The sequence below is a fragment of the Onychostoma macrolepis genome, chromosome 03, assembly GCF_012432095.1.
Source record: "Onychostoma macrolepis isolate SWU-2019 chromosome 03, ASM1243209v1, whole genome shotgun sequence".
In the NCBI taxonomy this organism is placed as follows: Eukaryota; Metazoa; Chordata; class Actinopteri; order Cypriniformes; family Cyprinidae; genus Onychostoma; species Onychostoma macrolepis.
The window spans coordinates 23,330,064-23,351,797 of NC_081157.1; the positions used below are offsets into that span (position 1 = coordinate 23,330,064).

A 21,734-nucleotide genomic window follows, 5' to 3' on the forward strand; every position below is an offset into this window, starting at 1 on the left:
ACAATCACACAATGCACAATGTATAAACAGAACTTTTGCACACAGCAACAAAAGTGTTTTTTGTCATCTTTGAGTTAAATATTTAGAAATCCATTTACTTGAGAAACAAAGCTACATAAGACTTGTTTTTAGAGAAAATGTCTTAAATATGAGAATGTATTTTGACAATGCAGTTTTTTTCTGTTCCTTTATTTAAAAAAAGCAAGTGAAAAAAATGTGCTAGTACAAAACATGAGATTTTTAGATATTTTAACTGGAAAACAGGTTGAAAAAGTATGGAAGCCCGTTTCCACCACTGAAAACAAAAAGGTATGGTAATAGTGGCTTTTTATCTCACAATTCTCAGAATTGTAAAATAAAAACTCACAATTGCGATAAGTTAAGTCAGAATTGTGAGACATAAACATGCAAATGCGAGTTATAAAATACAATTCTGAGGGGAAAAAATATTATATTTTCTGATGTTTTCTCAGAATTGTAAGTTTATATCTCACAATTATGACTGAAGTGACTAGTCGCAATTTAAAGGAATAAAGTCAAAATAAATATCTTGCAATTCGACATTATTTCTAAGAATTTTAAGTCTCACAATTCAGAGTTTTTAAAAAAACATTTATTATAGTTTATATCACACAATTGTGAGAAAAGAAAAAAAGTCAGAATTGTGAGATGAAAAAGTCACAGTTTCCATAATAAAGACATTTAAATGACTTGTTCAAAAAAATTTCTTTTATTTGTTTGTGTATTACCATTCAAAAGTTTGGGGTCAGTAAGATATATACATATAATTTTTTTTTTTTTTTTTTTTTTTTAAGTCTCTTCTGCTCACCACAGCTGGATTTATTTGGTAAAACAGAAATGTTGTGAAATTATCACAATTTAAAATACCTGTTTTCAATTTAATATATTTTAAAAGGTAATTTATTACTCCAGTCTTCAGTGTCACATGATCCTTCAGAAATCATAACAATATACTGATTTTTCAGGATTATTTTATAAAAAACAATGTTTCTTTGAAATGGGCATGGTTTGTATCATTATAAATGTCTTTATTGTCACTTTCCATCAATTTAATGCATCCTGGCTGAATATAAATATTTATTTATCCAAGTTTATGAATTGTGATGTTTTTATTGGACTTTCATAAATTAGTTATGTTATGCTAAAACTAATCCAAAGCTAACTTTTTGCTGTCATTTTTCTTATAGCACTTGGGAACGTTTATTTTTGAGGTAAGTTTAAGACTACAGATACTACTTGTTGTTTCACATTTTAGTAGATTCATTTTATGCTAGCATACCACTCTCAACCTAGAGTTTTCATTTTTGTTTCAGCAATTGTCTTTCTCTGTATCCACCAGGTCCAGTGATTTCAACAGCAGCTTTAATGACGTTCAGTCCCCTGCAGAAGATTTGACCCGACTGCAGGACCTGCTCGGACCGGAAGCTTTGGTTGCCTTCTTCCTATTGCTCCTCCTCGTTTGGTTCCTAAACCGCGAGTTCGAGGTGAGCTACCGTCTACACTACCATGGCAACGTGGAAGCAGACCAGCACCGCATCAAGATCCAAAACATGCGGGACCAGGCCGACTGGCTCCTGCGCAACATCATCCCCATCCACGTGGCTGAGCAGCTGAAGGTGACCCAGAGCTACTCGAAGAACCACGACAACGTGGGCGTCATCTTCGCCAGCATCGTCAACTTCAGCGAGTTCTACGAGGAGAGCTATGAAGGCGGGAAGGAGTGCTACCGTGTCCTAAACGAACTCATCGGGGACTTCGACGAACTCTTGCGCAAATCGGACTTTTCCAATATCGAGAAGATCAAGACGATCGGTGCCAGCTACATGGCGGCATCGGGGCTCAATACTCAACAGTGTAGCGATCAAGCCCATCCGCATGCCCACCTGCGAGCGCTCTTCGAATTTTCTTTGGAAATGATGCGCGTGGTGGACGACTTTAATAAAAACATGCTTGGCTTTAAGTTCAAGTTGCGAATCGGGTTCAACCACGGACCTCTTACCGCCGGTGTCATCGGCACCACCAAGCTACTCTACGACATCTGGGGTGACACGGTGAACATCGCAAGCCGGATGGACACAACTGGCGTGGAGTGTCGTGTTCAAGTTAGCGAGGAGAGCTACTGTGTGCTCAGTGGAATGGACTACGAGTTCAACTACCGCGGTACCGTCAACGTGAAGGGCAAGGGTCAAATGAAGACCTACCTTTACCCGAAGAGCCCAGACAGCGGACCTGTACCTCAATACCAGCTCTCGGTCTCTCCAGAAATCCGAGCGCAGGTGGATGGCAGCATCGGACGCTCACCCACCGATGAGATCGCCAATATGGTCCCAGCGGCCAGTGCTAGTAGAGTAGGCGCGTCGTTCTCTGTGAGCTCAGGACTTACCGGACAGGGATTCGCCGGTAGAGACTTTCCTGAGAAGACTGGAAACAATGGTACGTCGAAGACTCAACGATCTGCGTCTGCGGTTGGCCTGACTTGCATACCGGAAACCAGCTTGAGCGCAAGGCCAGTGGTTTTCGGTAAACCACTGGGCCCGACTTTGACCTCTCCTCCTGTCCGGTCGGAAATTGCAGAGGTTGTTGCAAAAATGGAGGGAGAAATTGCGTACATGGGCGAAATGACAAAACTTTGACTTGAAACAAGCCAACATTGTTATCGCTGTTGGCTTTAACCCTTTAAACACAGGCTCCCCATTGAGTTTGTCGAGATAGGCGTGTTTAGGGATGTATGCGAGCGTAGATTTGCATCCTCATATGTGGAAAGTTTAAGCACACAACTTTGAAGTGTTTATAACGCTAGCCGAACCTGGAGATACTTTCACATCTGGATGGTGGTGCTGGACCGTAAAGGAGCCACATGAACCATTTCTACATGGGATACGAAATGCAGAGGAGATGGCATTTGGACAGCACAGACCTGAAGTCCCATTCTTAAATAGACTTATTTCCGCTAATTTAATTTCGAATATTATTTCCCTCTAGCTTCTACTATTGTCTGCCTTTCGTGAATGGTTTTCTTTTAATGAAGTGCCTTTAGAATGATAACAATATGTATGAGGCATTTTTCAAGAAGGTTTCTCAATCAAATCTTTTGCTGAATATCTAAAAGATTTAGCATGTAAATTTGATGTTAGAAAGCGCTTTAATTTTTGTGAAAGTATTTGATATATTTTGGAATTTTTGTAGATAATTTGAGTTCTCTCAGTTGGATGTTCATCAGCCTGTATTCAAAACAATTTTACAAAGCAAAACTCTGTATTGCGATGATTGCTGTTTTAAAAAGACCCAAAAAAGATTGCGTTTGGTGCATGGCCAAAAGTGTCTGTGAAGAAGTATTAGCGAAATGTAGAGCAAGCTATGGGCTAAAATCATCAAACATTTCTACAGCGCTTTATCTTAATGCATGTATTCCTAAGTGTCTGATTATGGCCTTTCCTTCTCTTTTTTTCATGATTTTTCCAATTGCTCTTCATTCTGCAGCTAAATGCTTGGTTGGCCGACCAACATCTGAATTTCAGATGAAAGTTCTAAGACGATGTGCAAGTTTGCCTTAACGCTAATGAGATCATAGTCTTAAAGGACAAAAATGCATTCATGCATTAGCTACTGTGACTTTCAGACTTTACACAAAATATTACATAAAATATAAAAATGGGCAGTCAGTTTTAAGATGTAGGCAGTTTGTTTACAAGTCAACATAAAATCAACACTGACCCCATTTCCTCTCCTAAAAACATTCCTAGTCTTATTCTGGATGATTCATTAGTGCATGTTGTTGTAAAAGCAAAAATGTCTGTAATCTTTCATCAAGATTTAAACTTGTGCCATCTCTGAAATTAATTTTCAGCTGATGTCACCTAGGCTGTGCAGGCCTGGAATATAATAGTAATCAGTAGCTAAATAACATTGTTTAAGGCTACTGTTGTAGGTAGTGCAGCAATTCAAAATTAAACTGATTATGGCAATAATAGCAAATAGGCCTAATGATAGTTTTGAAAACAACGCTTTAAAATTGGATGTACTCTGGTCAAAAATTGGGAAAAAAGATGGTATCGTCTACTTCCACCGTCTAATCCTGTGGTACTCAACAGGGGGCCCGTCTGCACTAATTTTGTGGCCCGCGTCATGAAGAAGATTAATGTATTTAATCAAGCAAGTCTTAGATAAGTGATAAACTGCATTTCTAAATCAGTAAAACTGCTAATATTTTCATAAATAAAGTCTTATGATGCAAACTGTAACTTCGCATTTTATGTGGTTTAAATCGGGCCTGCTTGGCCTCTGAACTTGAGTACCCCTGGTCTAATCAGTCCCTGATGGATCAAATTAAATCCTATCCTACTTTTTTTTCTCATGGAATATAATGTTTCACTTAAAATTACGTCATAAGAGAGTATGAGCGTGCCATTTCATGTTGGCTTTGATTTTAATTATCTTGCGCTGACATCTTGAGTGTTAAAATTTAATTCAGTTTGTTCAAATGTGAAAAAATAAAACTTTAACTGTACTCAGATCTAAAGAGACAAGAAATTGTTGCCAGTTAATTCACCATAGTGGCATAACAGTTTCAAGTACTGGCAATAATCTAGGTAACATATATGTACCCGGCCAGTCAAATGTACAGACTCGTGTGAATATTAGAATAGATTAGACCATAGCCTTGACTCTGCCTGCTTGTCTTTTGATGTGCAATAGTAAAGGGTAAATTATTGTATGGGATATTAGCAAAAGGAAGTAGATTTTAATCTTTTTAACATTGAGCTTTGTGAGTAACTTAATCTGCACTGATACTACATACATTTTATGACTGTCTAATGATTTAAAAATTGATGTTTTACAGTTTGATAGCAGTTTAGTGTCTTTGCTTTTTCCCTTAATTTTTGGCTTTATGATGGGCAACCTATATTAGTTTAAAAGGGTTGTGTGCTCAAAGATTTGCTATTGATTTGTCATGCTTCACATTCAGTGGTGATATTTATGGGAATATGAGAAAATGTGAAATGTATAACTTTTCTTGACATTGCTGTGAATTTGCAATCCGCCAAGAACCTATACATTTAAAAGGGAATTGTTATAAAAGGTGATTGATTTGTCAGTATTTCTCATTGTATATATTAGTGCCTTTTACTCATTTAGAATGCATTGATCAGTCAAATAACATCATCCTGTTTATCTGTTCATTGTCATACACTAAATGCTTGTGTATGATAAATGTCTTCAGATTCAACGTGATCTTTAGCGCTGTGCCTTTTCTTAACGATTAGCTTGACATGTCCATTTTCACTGTATATTCCTTTTGAATGTGAACTGCTCTTCATTTAAAAATGTACAGGATGAATATTGTCATTTTACTCCAAGGTGCCATGCTAATATGTCATTTTTATTCTGTGCTGATTTTGATACTGTTCAGTTGATGTGTTTTTGGTGACACCAAGCATAGCAATCCATGTATTTATGATATATTTTATAGGGGCACGACTTTTGCTAAATAATAAAAGTGCCCTTGCTGTCTGGATGGGTAACGAGCACACAACCCTTATGGGCTCCTCTGTTTCAGAGTAGTAGAGCAATATAAAACTTGATCCAACTAAATAAGCATTACGCTTCAGCCTCCGAACTGCTGCTTGAACTTAGCTTGACAAAGCACATTTGTGTTTTTCATCGGTTATTTTTATGGAAATGTGCTCCTTATGAACTTTCCATTCTATTACTTCTGTCTGAGACTTTATTGTGAGGAAAACACATTTAGGATGAATGAAAGTGCTGAAGTAATGTACGATAACAGAAGAGCCGCATTTTATTATTATTATTTTTTTATTTGATTTAATTTACTATCACTTCAGTTGTCACAATTGATGATTCCAAGCAATTTGACGTAGGAAATGTGTGTATGTAAAATTTGACACACAAATGTGTTTTAATAGAAATATCACACACTGGGACTTCTTGCCAAAGAGTGTATTTATTCAAGAATGTATGATTTTGAGTTTCTCTCAGTTTCTTCAGTTATAAACTCAATCTGTATTCATTTGTATAAAGATTTTATTTTCTCTCCTATGTTTGTACATATGCATTGCTCTGTGTGTTGACATATAATTCATTTTTGTATTATTTATATCAATGCATGTGCCATACTGTTACATCAAAGCTAATGGATGAAAAGGGAAAGCCAATAATACAGTGTTGAAGTCTGCTTCTGTCTGTTGATTTGTAATGAATCTGAAAATTTCACAGTAGCAATATCCTGCACACACACTAGTTTAATTGTGAGATGAACTATTCCTTTTATTCCTATTAAGCACATATTTTGTATACACACAGCTGTATTTACTGGTAGTTGAATTGCAGTCTACCAAGTTTTACTGCAGTAGTAGTACTACACTGAAAAATCCTAGTACAGATCTCTTTCAAGCAATGTTTTCATTTAATTTGAATAAAAAGATGTACTAACTGTGGTATTTGTTAGCATGGTACACTTTTGCAAGGGGACACTCAAAACTGACCCGATTGAATATTGCATCTACGCCATTTATATGTAAACCACGCCCCCTAGCGGCTGTTTTGGTTACGACCGTGTGACGTACGCGTTTGCGTAAGGGGCGTGGCCGCGCAGCCCCTCCCCCTCCACAGTCTGGCTGGAAAAGAAAAAAAAACTTTTTGTATCGAAGGAATCAACAGCCGCCATCTTGTCGCGGATGAGCGTCAGGATTTCGGGAGAGCATTATATTATTTTTAACGCACCCGGCTCCATCGGAACCGGCCCAAATAGCTTCCCTGCGACGGAAAAGACAAGCTTCGGGCCGAATCGCGGATCTTTGTGGCGAATATTAGCGTAATGGAGCCGTTTTTGTGGTCGGCTGGAAAACCCCCGTATATCTGATTTCCCCCTTCAGCGCGAGCGGCGCTCCTGTGCCACTCGCCTATATTAAAATAGAATTATTTGCTCTCATTTTTCATTTATATTTACGGACTTTCCAGATTATTCGTTTCGGGCTGGACATGGAGCTTGAAGGTCTTTATTTTTATTCGCAGAAAATAGCCTTTTTGAACGGACCCAGGCGAGCCACTTGAAGGAACCGGGATTGATGATTTTTCTCCCCTCGTCGTTTGTTTTTCGGTTTTAACGATGATATAATTTATTTCCGTGGGGTTTGGGGTGATCATTAAGGTTAATTATGCGGGTTTTGGGTGTTGGATTATCATGGGGTGAATGGCGGTGGCGGAGCGGGGCGCTGTTGAGTCGCGTTTGAGCCCCATCTGTTAATTATTGGCCCCTGATCGCTGAATAATAATAGAAAAACCCGAGGGTTGATTTGATTTATTTCGCTTTGTCCCCCCTCCCGGGCTCTTGGAAGACGCATTTATTGCTTTGACGTATTTTTTGTGAAGCGAGAGAGCACGATGGCTGATAATCTGCTGGATATGGGTCCCTCCAGCGCAAAGCGGCCCAAACTCAACTCACCTGCGCTGTCCTCCTCCGACACTCCAGGTAAGATGCTGCTGATCACACCTGTCAAATCTGAAAGCCTCTCAGAGCTCATCCGTCACATCTGAAAGCGAGATCAGATCCGGGGAATCTCTCATAGCCCAGGTCTTCTGTTTTATCTCACGCTCGCTCAGATGTCCGATCAGAAACCCTTTAGACCAGGTAAAACATCACGTGTTTGTTGAGGAATCTCTAAGGCAGGGTTCAGGTAGTGATCTCACCTGTCCTGTAAGAAACCAGGTAAGTCTCGACGTCAGAAACCCCTCACCTGTCCCACCAGAAACCGATCAGTTCAGTAAAGACACTCGGTTGCCCATCTCAGACCCCTACAGACCAGGTCCAGGTCTTGCTAGCGACTGACCAATCGTGCTTCATTTTTATGACCGATATCTGTTTGTTTTTATGTTTCGTTTCTGTGAACTGATATGCAGAACGAAAATGTTTACACAATAATAACTAGATGGACATTAAACGGCAATAAAAACATATGCATTATAACTATTTTATTGTAACTACTTATTCTTAAGATCGTTGCTATTGTATGATGCGTGTACAATTAAATAATTCTTAGTTTAGTTTTGGAAAATAGGTAGCTTGGATTCTATCTATCTATCTGTCTATCTTTATCCTCATGATTTTTCAAAAATGGAGAAATAATTATTTCTGAAAAAATAAGATTTTTTTTTTTTTTTTACACGTATTACAATTGAGAGTTGTTTGGGTACTTTTGTTTAAATGTCAAATGGTGCCACATATTTATAGATTTGGTATTAAATAACTGATTAGGTTGAAATGTGATCATATATTTAAAATAAATTCTAGATATGTCATGTTACTTCTCTGCTAACAAATGCAGAACTGTTTTATTTCTAAAATCCCAAAATTGTTATATTTCTAAAATAATAATAATATATAATACAAATATACTTAACTATTTTATTAATAAAATACTCTTGTTGTTTATAAGTTGTTTTGTGATCTAAATGGTAAAAAAAAATTAATTTTAATTAAGCTACATATTTTCATTTAAGAATGAATAACTGTTATTTATTATAATTACGTTTGCATATTTTGCAGTATATACTCTTGTTAATCTGTCAAATGGTCACATTTAATCGGCAAACCCGCTATTAAAGAACCGATAACCAATTGACAATTGTTAAGTGTGAATATCGGTAAAATATGTCGGTCAAAATGACTTCTGGTCACTCCCTAGCTCTCACCTTTCCTGTCAGGTTCAGGTGAGACACTTAACCTGTCCCATAAGAATCCTTTCAAAACTGGGTTCAGTTATGACTTTGCCCCAAAACCTGGTCTATGTGAAAATCTTACAGTCCATCAGAAACTGATTGTTCTTGTCAGCGTAACTGCTGCATGAAGGCAGTTCCGGCAAAAGCTCTTATTTCCAGGATGTGAGGTTTAGTCTGCAAGCAGGGATGCGTTGAATTAGTGTGTATACAACAAATCTGTGCACTTTAATATGTGCAACAAATGTTTGTATTGAATGTAAAATTGACATTTTTTGCTATCACAAAATGCTATCACACACTTTATAAGACATAATAATCATCTCTATGTAATAAAGATGGTGCAGAATGTTTTTTTTTTTTACATTTTTTAATTTGAACTGATAGTGACTTTTGAAGCCATTTAGCTGCTGAATGTGATCGTATTCCTATAGAATGTAAAGACACTGACTATTTATCTTCATATGCTCTTTTGAGCAAGATCTTGTTACAAGTTATTCATATAGATGCAGCTACCAAGCATCTCTGTATGCGGATTTCTGTGAGGGCTGCTAATAATCAGTGCAATGACAATTGACATCAGTCTCGAGGAAAGCAGAAGTTTTCTTTTCATCCCCATTTCGCTTGCAAGTCTTCATGCACCATCTGTTGAGGTTTCACTCAGCTGAATATTACTTATGCAGAGACTGTAGTGCAGCGATTCGCAACCTTTTGGACTTCCGTTGTTCAACAGAATATTCGAAGCCTCCAAGAAATATGATTTCAGTTCAGGCTACATCTTAAGCATTTTAATTTAGGGTTAGATTTTTAGTATGTTAATATTTACACGTGATATTTTAATGTCAATTTATTAATTGAAATATTAAGTAATGCATGAAATATTAAGTCATCCTGCAGATGTGAAATAATTTTTTTAAGCATGTTACCGTTTCATGATTTTGTGTGATTTACCAGTTCATTGTATTAGACAAATATTAGATGGCATGCTTCAACGTTTGGATGTGTAGGATTGTAATTATGAATGGATGGTTTCTCTAGTCATTGTTTATAGGAGCAGCCACCCACTTGATAGCATCATAGCAGTGAGATTTGCACAGACAAGCATTACTCATTTTCCAGAAAATGTGAAATTGTTTCAAATGTAATGATAGGCACTAGAAAAATGAAGACACATTTTGTCATTTTAGTAGTCTTGTTTTAGAAAGCTGAATGTAGCATGCCTTCTGGTTAGGATTTCAGGGGACATCCTAATGGGTTTCTTGTGAAGCAGCTTGTTTTGTGTTGCAGAAAGTAGCATTTTGTTTAAGAGCATAACTTAAGACTCACATCAGGAAATTCCACAGCTCAGCGTGGAGAGATCCGTTATTTCCTGTCTCCCTAATTCCTCCCATGTTTTTGGATTAACATGCAACTTTAAGTGCACTTAGTTTATTTGACACAAAACTAGCCATTTTCTAAATCTGACGTAAGTGGTGTTTCCTGTGCAAAAGCCGCAATCGTGATGCTAGAGTGGAGTCGTGGACTGTTGCTAATAGGGCTGGGTATTGAGACAAATTTCAGTTAGTTTTGATCTCGATTCTATACTGATTCATTTGGCAATCAGGTGCAGTACATGTAAAAAAAAATAAAATAAATCAACTAATGCTGTAAAAGGTACAATAAATCCTGACAGTTTGCACATTACTATTTTTAAGTGATTTTTAAACAACATTTTAAATTGCACACAAGGCAGTTTTTATCATGAAATTTAAATTTAATTCAAACATGCATTAAAAGTATAGTTAATCCAAAAATGAAAATTACCCCATGGTTTACTTTTAAGGGTGTGTAAATCATGGGGTAATTTTCATTTTTTGGTGAACTATCTCTTTAAATATTGAAGAACAGCTTAAGTAAAAATATAAATGTGTAATATTTAGCTTCTTTCTATAGTTAATTTTTTTTCTAGCTAATTGAGTTCAAGGTCATTGAATGGATTTTCTAAGGTAAACATAAGGTTACGCGACATTGACTGTTTAAATGCGTACGAATAATGCGATTATTTCCAGTAATCAGAGTAAGGACTTAAACGCATTATGATGTTTACATGTCAAGAGCAAAGCTCTTCACTCAGGTTTACATGCAATTTCCATTATTCTTATTATTCGCTAAGAATTGTGGTTAATTTTTCACTGCCATTATTCACATACCTCACTGCACACCACAAATGATGGACTCTGAAAGAGCAGGTGTGTTACTGGCCTCTGTTTTAATTTATTTACGTCTAATGCAAAATTATTTTGTATGGTTGTATTCCACTCTTTTTCGGCACCATAGAAATGGCAATTCGTTTACCTGTGGTGCCGTCGCGTTCTACTCCCCGTTTCTGGATGAGTGTAAGAGACTGGTGGCAACGAGTTGTGTTTTCCCCAGAAATGCTTTCTTCCCTGCCATCGATTGTAATCTGCGTATTATTACAGGTGTGTTTCATGTCATTCATGTCTGTCACCAAGCACATGCACACTTTGGTCAGAGCGGCAATACTGCGATTAAGGTGTTTACATGCTTGTATATTTCAATTAAATTCGGCGTACGCCACCTATGTTAATGCGATTTTATGCTTGCCACGATTATGAACTTAATCGCGTTATTTAGATCTAAGTATTGCGTTTACATGAGGTAAAGTTTAATCACAATATTGTCAAAATCTTGTCAAAAATTATAATCGCATTAAGAGGGTGCATGTAAACATACTCATTGTTGCAAGCGGTTGAAATACTGATTGAGCGACATCAGACATGACACATTTCGCTTTCAACACCACCTGATGTCCATTCATGTTCATTTTGTGCAGTAACTAATAGTAAGGCAAAAGAGATGATTGGTTCACATGGGCTCCATGCTGCTGCTTCTGCTGAGGCTACAGCAATCTGTCACACCAAATTAAAGAGTGCCAAACAGTGTTTATTGCTTGAATTTTGTAATAAAATTAACAGAATTTGAAAGCTTAAACTTTTTCATATCAAAAGTAGCAAAACACAAATTATTGCAATTTATTGGATGGGCGGTATGCTATAAATGATAATTCATTAAAGGGATAGTTCACTCAAAAATGAAAATTGTCATAAACCCATCGTTCTAAACCCGTAAGACCTTTGTTCATCTTTGGATTACAAAATAAGATATTTTTGATGAAGTCTGAGAGCTTTCTGACCCTGCAATTGACAGCAATGTAACTGAAACGTTCCCAGGTCCAGAAACGAAACGAGGACATTGGTAAAATGGTTCATGTGACATCAGTGGTTCAACTGTAATTTTACAAAGCTGCGAGAATACTTTTCGTGTGCAAAGAAAACAAAAATAATGACTTTAGTCAACAATTCTTCTCCTCCAAATCACGTCTTCACCATTATAGAGAGTACCTGTGCATGTAAAAAACAGCGTGTGCATTTTACTTTCACTTTCAAATTAGCGGCAATTCAGCGTAAAGCAATTGTTCATTTTTAGTTTGAGTTTTTCCCTCTTTTCCTCGCTTTCCTTTGCTTTTAAATAGCTTTGAATTTGCAGCAGTTTGCCATCAATTGCATGAATGCAATTCAGGCAACAACAAAATACAACATCAAACTCACTCAGCCTATATATAAATCATAGAACTTTTATTAATAAAAGGAATAATACACCATGCTATAGGCTTTGCCTAATATAAAATAACAAATGGGGCTGGGTATCGTCCAAAATTTTTCGATACCGATACTTTGACTTCGATACCAGTTCCTGAACAATACTTTTTTCGATACCAATTTTATGAAATCAGTTTTAACAAGATTACGTTACCTCAAAAAAGAAAAAAAACAACCCTTTGGTTTTATTTTTCAGCTTGTTGATGTTTACAGACTCAAAGACTCATCTCTTGAGCCACTGCACAAAGAAACAAACACAATGTAACCAACACAAATTAGTTTTAATAAAGTTCAAATAGTTTTCAGTTTACACAACTGTTAGGCTACATTTACACTCGTGCATGTTTGTTTTAAAATGCTCAGACAAGAGTCATCATTTCTATTCATTTTCCACTGATTTACTGATGAGCATTAGCAGCTTCCAGTGCTGTCTGCCTATGTTCTCTCTTTCATGATCGCTGTTCTGACTCGGAGTAAATAACATATTTCAGCAACATTACATGGCCAAAACACACATTAGACGGCAATTGGAAGTTATTACAAACACTCGATGGTGGTTTAAACAGAGTTTTGAGTAAAAGCAGAATATGAATCTGATTTATTGTCTTATGTAGCATGATGCTACAGTGTGCGTGAATGGTCACGTAATTTCACGCTTTCGGTTGTGTAATATCAACGGAGATCTTTTCTGAAATGCAGTGGAAATGCCTATGGATGAGGATCGTTTTCATTTTAAAACAAAAAAAATGCACCAGTGTAAAGTTAGCCTTACATCTATGGGGGTTGGGGCGCTTGCACACTACAGCCTCACATGTGTGTAAACTAGTAGGTGTGTTCGACTGTGCAGACCGATCAGTGCATTACAGTACCGCAAGAGCTATAGAGAGCTGACTGCTCCGTATGCTTTCGAATCGCTCTCGCGAATATCGAAAACTGATTGATCTGCGCTGTGCGGCACCGCTTCAAGTTGACCACACCTAGTGCTGCAGGCTTATTGGCTCACTGATGTTGACGAGATTAAGGGTGAATCCCATTTCTCTGTCTTACCCCTTCCCCTTACCCCCTTCCCCTTAGTTTTGCGCGTTCACGTGAGAGTAAGGGCTATCCCAATTCTCGTTTTGATCGAGGGGTAGGGCTAAGGGGAAGGGGTAGATACCCCTTAAAACCAAGCATTTTCGCGAGCTTACTTGAAACCGAGGGGTACCCAGAACACACTGCAACAATCAAGTATTTTCGGCTTAAATAATTTATTTAAAAATTACGACAGTCTTGTTTTGTGCTCTAGACAGTCCTGTACATATATTTGCAACCATGTTCTTAATTGAAACGTTTTTAAAAAATCGCTAGTTTGCGACGCTAACGTTACATTGCTGATTTGCACAACAGTCCCACAGACTAGCCTTGAATGGACTCCATGCATGTCTACAGTTTTAACAAGTTTGTAAAACGATCCAAAGTTCGTGATCGACACTTGTCGGCTCTGGTGACGTAGCAGCCAGCTAGCGACGGTGTATGATGACGTAACCGTAACCAAGTGGTGTCTCATTTCATAGGGGTATGTTTTCACCCCTAGCGCTTACCACTCGGTTTCGAGGGACAAGGGCTAGGGGTAAGACGTAGGGGAAGAAGTAAGACAGAGAAATAGGATTCACCCTAACCCCTTAGGTGTCGAAGATTGGTACTGAACAAGACAAGACGTTTTTCAATACTCGATGGTATCGAGGCAATTCGGTCGGTGCCTAAAAAGTATTTTCTAAAAAGACGGTTTTTCCTTTTTTTTTTTTTTTTCACCAATGCATAAATAAAATAGCCGAAATGTGCTTTTTACTGTTTTGTCCTGCTTTTCAAATAAAAAAATAAAAAAATCAATTACAAAACAACAATTTAAAAATATTTACTTAACACTGAACATTTTTTACATTCTATCAGACATTATACCAACAAAGCACAATTTAACGTAAAATTAATAAGTTACTAAAATAATTTTTTTTTGGCCACTTTTGAGACCCCCTTCTTGAATCAGGCATGTATTTTTTACTATACAAATAAATGCAGCCTGGCTGAGCAGAAGAGAATTCTTTTAAAACAAATTACAGATCCCAATTTGAACACTATTGTGAATGTCATAATAAATGTATAGAGCGGTTGTAGGGTAATTATTATCATTATTATTGTCTTATTTTTTTATTTTACAGAACAACAGTAAAATTACAATACTAACATTTATGAATGTTGGAGGAGTTGCTTTTTATTAGACTTTATTTTGGCAGAAACCCGCAGGAAGATCTTAGTGCTCCTCTTTGTTGACAACAGCATGCAGATATTTAAATGATTCTCATTATGAATTTGGGAAGAATTTTGTCGCACTTATCACATTGTCACGTGTCTTTTAAAAAATAAAAATAAAAATGTTACTGAGCAAATGACGAGTAACAGTGTTTTAGTGCAGATGTTCTTCGCGTTTTGGACTTTGAACCCTGGTGCTGCGAGCTCGTGCAGCGCTGTTTGAATAAATGCAATACGTACGTGTGTTAGAAAACATAACATTCTGCAGTTTATTTACTAATCATTTGAGGCCATTTCGTGATTTCAGTCATCATCAACCACCTCTTCCTCTTCTCATCGGAGACATGAGATACAGCGCTAAGCATCTAACTGTCGGTGCTTCGTGCTTGGAATGATTTTTGCGTCTTTCTCTGACAGTTTTAAATACTTTCACACTGGAGACGTTTTTTCTGCATTAGTGCGTGCCTCTGTTTGATTGCGTCACATCTTTAAGGTACAATTTATTCGGTCTTTTCGCTGATTCGGCCGAACACCGAAAGAGATTTTTTTTGCTATTTTCAGCCAAACAATTTCGGTTGCCGAACATTCGGCGCATCCCTACAAATAACTTACACAAAGTTTAAGTAGGTATTCAATACTGAAAATAAGTAAACACTGTGAAACCAAATAAATAGCCGACGAAATGTGGAACATTTATTAGCAAAATAAGAAAGCTTCAAGGCATGGCATACACCTTGATGTCAAATATAATAAATTACATGAAGTTTAAATAACGTAAAAATCGGCAAACACTAGAGCTGTACGATTAATCGTTTATTAATCACCCACACGATCTCATTTTTAAATGACAACGATTCGCCCGTGTCTATTAAACCTTTGAAAAAAATCATACAACGTTCAAATCTGCGTTCGTGCTGCCAATGACACAGAAAGCAGACATTTAACATGTTTGGGTAAGAAACAGCTTCACAAACAGTCTTTTCAACTGCACAGTATTATTTCTGTCTTATGTAGTCATTCATATCACAGAAATACTGGGATGAAAGTTTGCAGTTCAGATATCACAGCGTTTACATGCACCCTCTTAATGCGATAAGATTTTTGCAATATTGTGATTTTAAACTTTATCTCATGTAAACTCAATACTTTGATTTGAATAATGCGATTAAGCTCATAATCGCAGCAAGCATAATAGTATTAACATAGGTGGTGTACGACGATTTTAATTGAAATATACAGGCTACTCCTTAATCGGAGTAGCCTATTGCCGCTCTGACCAAAGTGCGCATGTGCTTGTGACATGAATGACGTGACATGCACCTGTAATAATATGCAGATTAGAAACGATGGCGGGGAAGAAAGCATCGCATTTCTGGGGAAAACACAACTCGCTGCCACCAGTCTCTGTTCCTTACCCTCATCCAGAAACGGTGAGCAGAACGCGACGGCAGCGTAAGCAAACGAATTGCCGTCGCATTTCTATGGCGCCAAAGAATGGAATACAACCATATAAAAGTGTTTTGCATTAGACTTAAATTAAAACAGTGGCAAGTAACACACCTACTCTTTCTGAGTCCATCATTTGTGCTGTGCAGCGGGGTACGTGAGGCAGTAAAAAAAAAAAAAAAGTACAACTCGCTAATAAGAATAATGGAAATTGCATGTAAACGGGATTGAAGAGCTTTGCTCTTGACATGTAAACATCATAATGCAATTAAGTCCTTACATTATTCGTGCGCATGTAAATGTAGTAAATAGAGTAAATCCCTTTTTGAAAGTAACTGGCACTTCAAATAATGTGTCGATTGCATTGTTTTGCCACCTAGTGACTGTTAAAATATATTTGTCATTGAATCATTCAAGAGATTTGTTCAAAAACGCTGATTAATCCATTAATAAATAAAACAAGTGAAGTATTTGAGTGAGTCAATCATTCATTCAAACCATTTTTTTCAAAATCTTAATAATAAAAATTGGTGTATTTAAATATATGTTGAAATATATATATATTAACATGTTTAGTTCATTCAAATGAAACACTTTTAAATAGACTGCAGCAATAATATTTTGTCACACACTATTTTGTTTAGTTCAGAATCATGGGAGAATCGTGATCTCAATTTGAGACAAAAAAACGTGATTCTCAATTTATCCAGAATCGTGCAGCTCTAGTAAACATTGTCAAAACAATTAAATAAATGTAAATATAAAAAAAAAAACTTCCAATATCACCTTAGATAAATGGCAAAAGTCAACAGGCTTTTCAAAATATTGCCAAACAGGCGCTTTTGCATTTCGTTTCAAAACTAATCATCTGCTATCGTCTTGTCTGTCTCACCTCACTCTTCTTGTCAGTCAGCTTGACTCACTCTCCTCACGTGATAAATGAAATCTGATTTGTGATGCGACTGTCGTTCAGCACGCTGCATTGAGCAGCCGCGTTCAATTTTTAATTGTAGCGTATGTAGTGTCTCTAACTGAACTAAATTATTTTTATTGCTATAAAAAATCGAAACGACAGTGAGGGGCTTCACACCTGTAAAACAGTCAACACCATCTATTGAATCAAGCCTAGTTTGGAACTACTTGAGGGCGAGTAATTAATGACAGAACTTTCATTTTTGGGTGAAAGAACTGAAAACAGCATAGATCGATTCTTGGGTCTTAAGAATCGATAGCGGTTCATCAAAATAAGAATTGATTAGAAATCCTGAAATTTATATTTTTAAGCCAGCCTCAGTTGCTAAGGTGTCTTTACTGTTATGATGCTGGACTTATTAAATCACGGTGAATCTTATAATTTCCAAAATAAGCTTTTTGTGTGTGTTGCAAGAGAAGTCACACACTGAAAAATAAATCTGGTTTAGGATTTACTTTGAAACAACTACCACTTAGAAATTGCTAGTAAATTTCACAAATAATTACAAAGAAATGGCAAGTAACACATTAAATTTGAAATTTTGAAGTAGACTGGAATAGTATTTTATTGTAAAACGTACTCCAATAATTTGCTTTATTTTCAACTTTGAAAAATCTATTTTTACAGTGTAGATGAGCCGCTGAAGGCTTGTTAATAATCGGTCCATGTGTTAACCTCTCTTCGATAAGTGCACACTACTCTGTAGCTGTGAGCCGCATTGACTGTAATGTGGACCGCTGGTGTGAGAACGGCAACACATGCACGTGTCCTGTAGTATGCATGCTAATTTGTGGGTTTGTGTTAAGTCTCTGTGGTCTTTTTTTTTGTTTTCCCCCTTTTTTTTTTTTTTTTGCCGTTTACTGTTGTTGGAGACGGTTCCAGTGGGTGTGTTGTTTGCCAGCTGGGTGTTCCTCCTCTTGTTATTGTGAGCGTGTGGCAGCCGTGGGTGCGCTTTTATTCCAGCCGTGTTTGCATTAGTGTACATACAAACACAGCCAAGCGTGTAAACGCTGCCCTCCACCAGCTTTAGGCAGACGGCTCGCTGCGTGGTTTAATGTCTCGGTTGAAGCATGACTGATTTGGGGAAGGATGCTTTGGGGAGAACATCGCAACGCAGACGAGATCTGATGCCGTGTGAGCAACTGCCTGGATTCAACCACGTAGTACTTTTGCGGAAACACAAAGATGAGGACCTGATATTTGGGCTGACATGATATTTATTACAGTTAATATGATGACTGATATTACATTTTGTTTGCTTACCCCAAAAATGAAAACCGTCATTTACTTGCCCTCATGTTGTTATATTTATATAAGTACTTTAACTTGAATTTTATGAAATCTCCTTGAAGGTTGTCCTGGCAACTCTGTATTTCCATCTATTGAAAGCATCATAAAAGTGATCCATGTGATTCCTGCACTATTCGATATTTAAAGGGTTAGTTTAGTTTATCCCAAAAAAAGTAATCTCATACTCCGAATGTTGTTACAAACCTATAAAACTTTCATTCATCCATGCAAAGCATCAAAGTTTTGGTTGCGTCATGGACTTTCAGCTGAGGGACTGAAATCTGAGGATTCATATAAACCTTTATTTGGGCTTCGAATGTGAGTGAAAGTCTTGTGGCTTTGGAAAAACATTAGATGAGTATTTGATGGCAGAATTTTGAGTTGTGAGTGAACTCTCCCTTTATGGACTTATTCACTGAAGGCTACATAGTGAAAATGTTGCCAATAGATTCTGCATTTGCATTATAAAAAAGTAGCATTATAAAAGTTTTATAAGCTGGTTTTTAAGGAGCACCTTCAAACCACATTCACATGCACCTGCTATCTCATTCAGTACCAGTTAACTATTGTTTATGACTAGTGTGATCAATCCAGATTTTTTTCCAAGTGCTATGTAGGGCATGCATTTTCAATCAGATTTTTTTTTTTAATGCATACAGAATGCATTTTGTGCTTTGATTGCGTTGTCAATAAAAGTGTTCTGGGCAATGTTTTAAATGTTGGTCTTTGTACACGTGCAAATTTTTCTCAGTCTGAGTGCCATGAGTGTTGTTTTCACTGTAAAATTTTTTTTTTTTTTTTAAGTGATTAAAAACTAATTTTCTTCTATTATGAATTGGTGGTTTTTATAGCCATAGGGACAACCACTCAACTTCATAACCAGTGCTTGAACCAGCTGTTTTTTTTTTAAATGCATGAACTTGCAAACTGGACTTGTAAAGTGTCATTTTTCTAATCTTGAGTTCATAAATTCATATATGTACAGTCATGTCCAAAAATATCGGCACCCTTGGTAAATATGATCAAAGAAGGCTGTGAAAATTAATCTGCATTGTTAATCCTTTTGATCATTTATTTAAAAAAATCACAATCTAACCTTTCATTGGATGATAAGAATTTAAAATGGGGGGAATATCATTGAAATGTTTTTCTCTAATACACATTGGCCACAATTAACGGCACCCTTTTATTCAATACTTTTTGAAACCTCCATTTGTCAGTTTAACAGCTCTAAATGTTCTCCTATAATGCCTGTTGAGGTTAGAGACACCTGACAAGAGATCAGAGACCATTCCTTCATCCAGAATCACTCCAGACCCTCTAGGCTGCATTTACACTGCAGGTCTTGATGACCAATTCCGATTTTGTGACCTATATCCGTTTTTTTTTTTTAGACGACGTGCTTACATTACTTTTAAAAGTGACCCGTATCCGATGTGTGCATTTTACACTGCACTTGGTGAAACAAGCCAAAAATAGCATATGATATCACAAATCAATTTGAATAGTACTTTTTAATGCAATAGTTACATCTATACATCAAAATAATTCTATAGCCTAGAACAAATTCTTCAGGACAGTGATGTGCTCAGCTGAAAGCTTGCGAGTGGAGTAATATTCAGGTGGTAGATATTAAGCATGTCACATCGTCTGTTTTTTTTTTTTTTTTTGGTAATTAAAACCAAATGCGTTCATCAGTGATTGTATATCAAAGGCATGCAACATGTTTGTGTGCGTTTCATTTTGTGGTTTCAATGGAACGAACGGGACTGAAGCGCTCGTGTTCCGTTTTTCTTTTCCCAACATAAAATAATAGTACTTTAATAGTTTTAGTAGTAGTAGTCTATTACGTTCTGCCCAATGTCTTCAAGTGAAACAGAACTTTTATTTTGACGGGTTGCCGTGAATACCTTTACATTTCTGTGTGTATATGATATGAGGATAGTTTTACTCAAATGAAACGGTCAAATGCTCATGAAGTGACTCTCAGAGCAGTTCTGGAGATGTTGTTCATGTATTTATGTCCTCATTTAGTGAGGTGGCAGACGTTAATATCACCGCAAGCATCACTCGGGCTTCTGTATGAGTAGTGAACAAACCCGTGCGTGTGCCATACATTAGCACAGAGACGGGCAGAAGTCATATTTAATCATTAGTCATATTTTAAGTCGTTTAATATTTAATATAATGCCCCCCTAAAATAATGGTAGGGGAAACACTGGGTTGGAAGATCCAGACATGGCCCATTATAAGATTTCTAACAGAGTCAGTCACTTATTGTTTTTTTTAATCTGTTGGTATTTGATAGAATCCATGATGCCATGTGTCTAAACAAGATGTCCAGGACCTACAGCAGAAATATAGGCCCACGACATCAAAAATACAGCAGTATATTTCATTGTACACATGGGGTACTTTTTATCCCTGTGTTCACCAAACCCATTCCAGTCGTGTCTAATAACTGAATTTGCTGGAGTTTGCTTTTGGATGAGCTATGAGAATTTTTCTTGAAACCCTCCCAAACATGTGGTGATGTAGGTGCTGTTTGACAATTTTTTTCAAAAAGGTTTTCTGACCCCTAGACTCAACTATCATCTTCAATTCTCCAGCTGTGGTCCTTGGATAGTCTTTAGCCACTCAAACTCTCCTTCTCACCGTGCATTAGGACGATGTAGACACATGTCCTCTTCCAGGCAGTTTCGTAACATTTTATGTTGATTGGAAATTCTTAATTATTGCCCTGATGGTGGAAATGGGAATTTTCACTGCTCTAGCTCTTTTCTTAAAGCCACTTCACTAATTTGTGAAGCTCAATTATCTTTTGCTGCACATCAGAAATATATTCTTTGGTTTTTCTCATTGTGATGGATGATTAAGGGAACTTGGGCTTTGTTTTCCCTCCTATTTATATTTGTGTGAAACAGGAAGCCATGGCTGGATAATTTCATGTTCATAATCACCCTGGAGTGCTCAAAATTGTGAATATGAATGAGAATATACTTGTCAAGATATTTTACTCATAAGAATTTATAGTGGTGCCAATAATTGTGTCCAACGTGTATTTGAGAAAAACATTTTTCATAATAATTCCCCCCATTTTAAATTCTTATCCAATGAAAGGTTAGATTTTTGTGAATTTTTTTAAAATAAAAGATCAAAAGGATTAACAATGCAGATTAATTTTCACAGCCTTCTTTTATCATATTTACCAAGGGTGCCGATATTTTTGTCCATGACTATATACGTGCATTTGACGGATTATTTACGCAGTTTACAGTGCAATCAAATTATACAGTTTATCAATGTGCATTATTTCAGTTCAGGCC

The 21,734-nt window shown here is 36.8% G+C and overlaps 2 protein-coding genes across 6 annotated transcripts in view; both read left to right on the forward strand.

The window, feature by feature from the left end:
- The window catches only part of LOC131534865 (adenylate cyclase type 9-like), a 78,461-nt gene extending 72,247 nt beyond the window's left edge, over positions 1 to 6,214 (forward strand). The window contains exons 7-8 of the mRNA XM_058767958.1: positions 1,209 to 1,232; positions 1,361 to 6,214. Coding sequence (XP_058623941.1) covers positions 1,209 to 1,232; positions 1,361 to 2,654 — 1,318 coding nt within the window. The 3' untranslated portion in view covers positions 2,655 to 6,214. The remainder of the gene's footprint in view (positions 1 to 1,208; positions 1,233 to 1,360) is intronic.
- Positions 6,215 to 6,667: 453 nt separating this feature from the next.
- Positions 6,668 to 21,734, forward strand: part of LOC131535882 (CREB-binding protein-like) — a 60,234-nt gene continuing 45,167 nt past the window's right edge. For all 5 annotated transcript variants that reach the window (XM_058768398.1, XM_058768401.1, XM_058768400.1 and 2 more), the window contains exon 1: positions 6,668 to 7,510. In XM_058768398.1, coding sequence (XP_058624381.1) covers positions 7,423 to 7,510 — 88 coding nt within the window. In that variant the 5' untranslated portion in view covers positions 6,668 to 7,422. The remainder of the gene's footprint in view (positions 7,511 to 21,734) is intronic.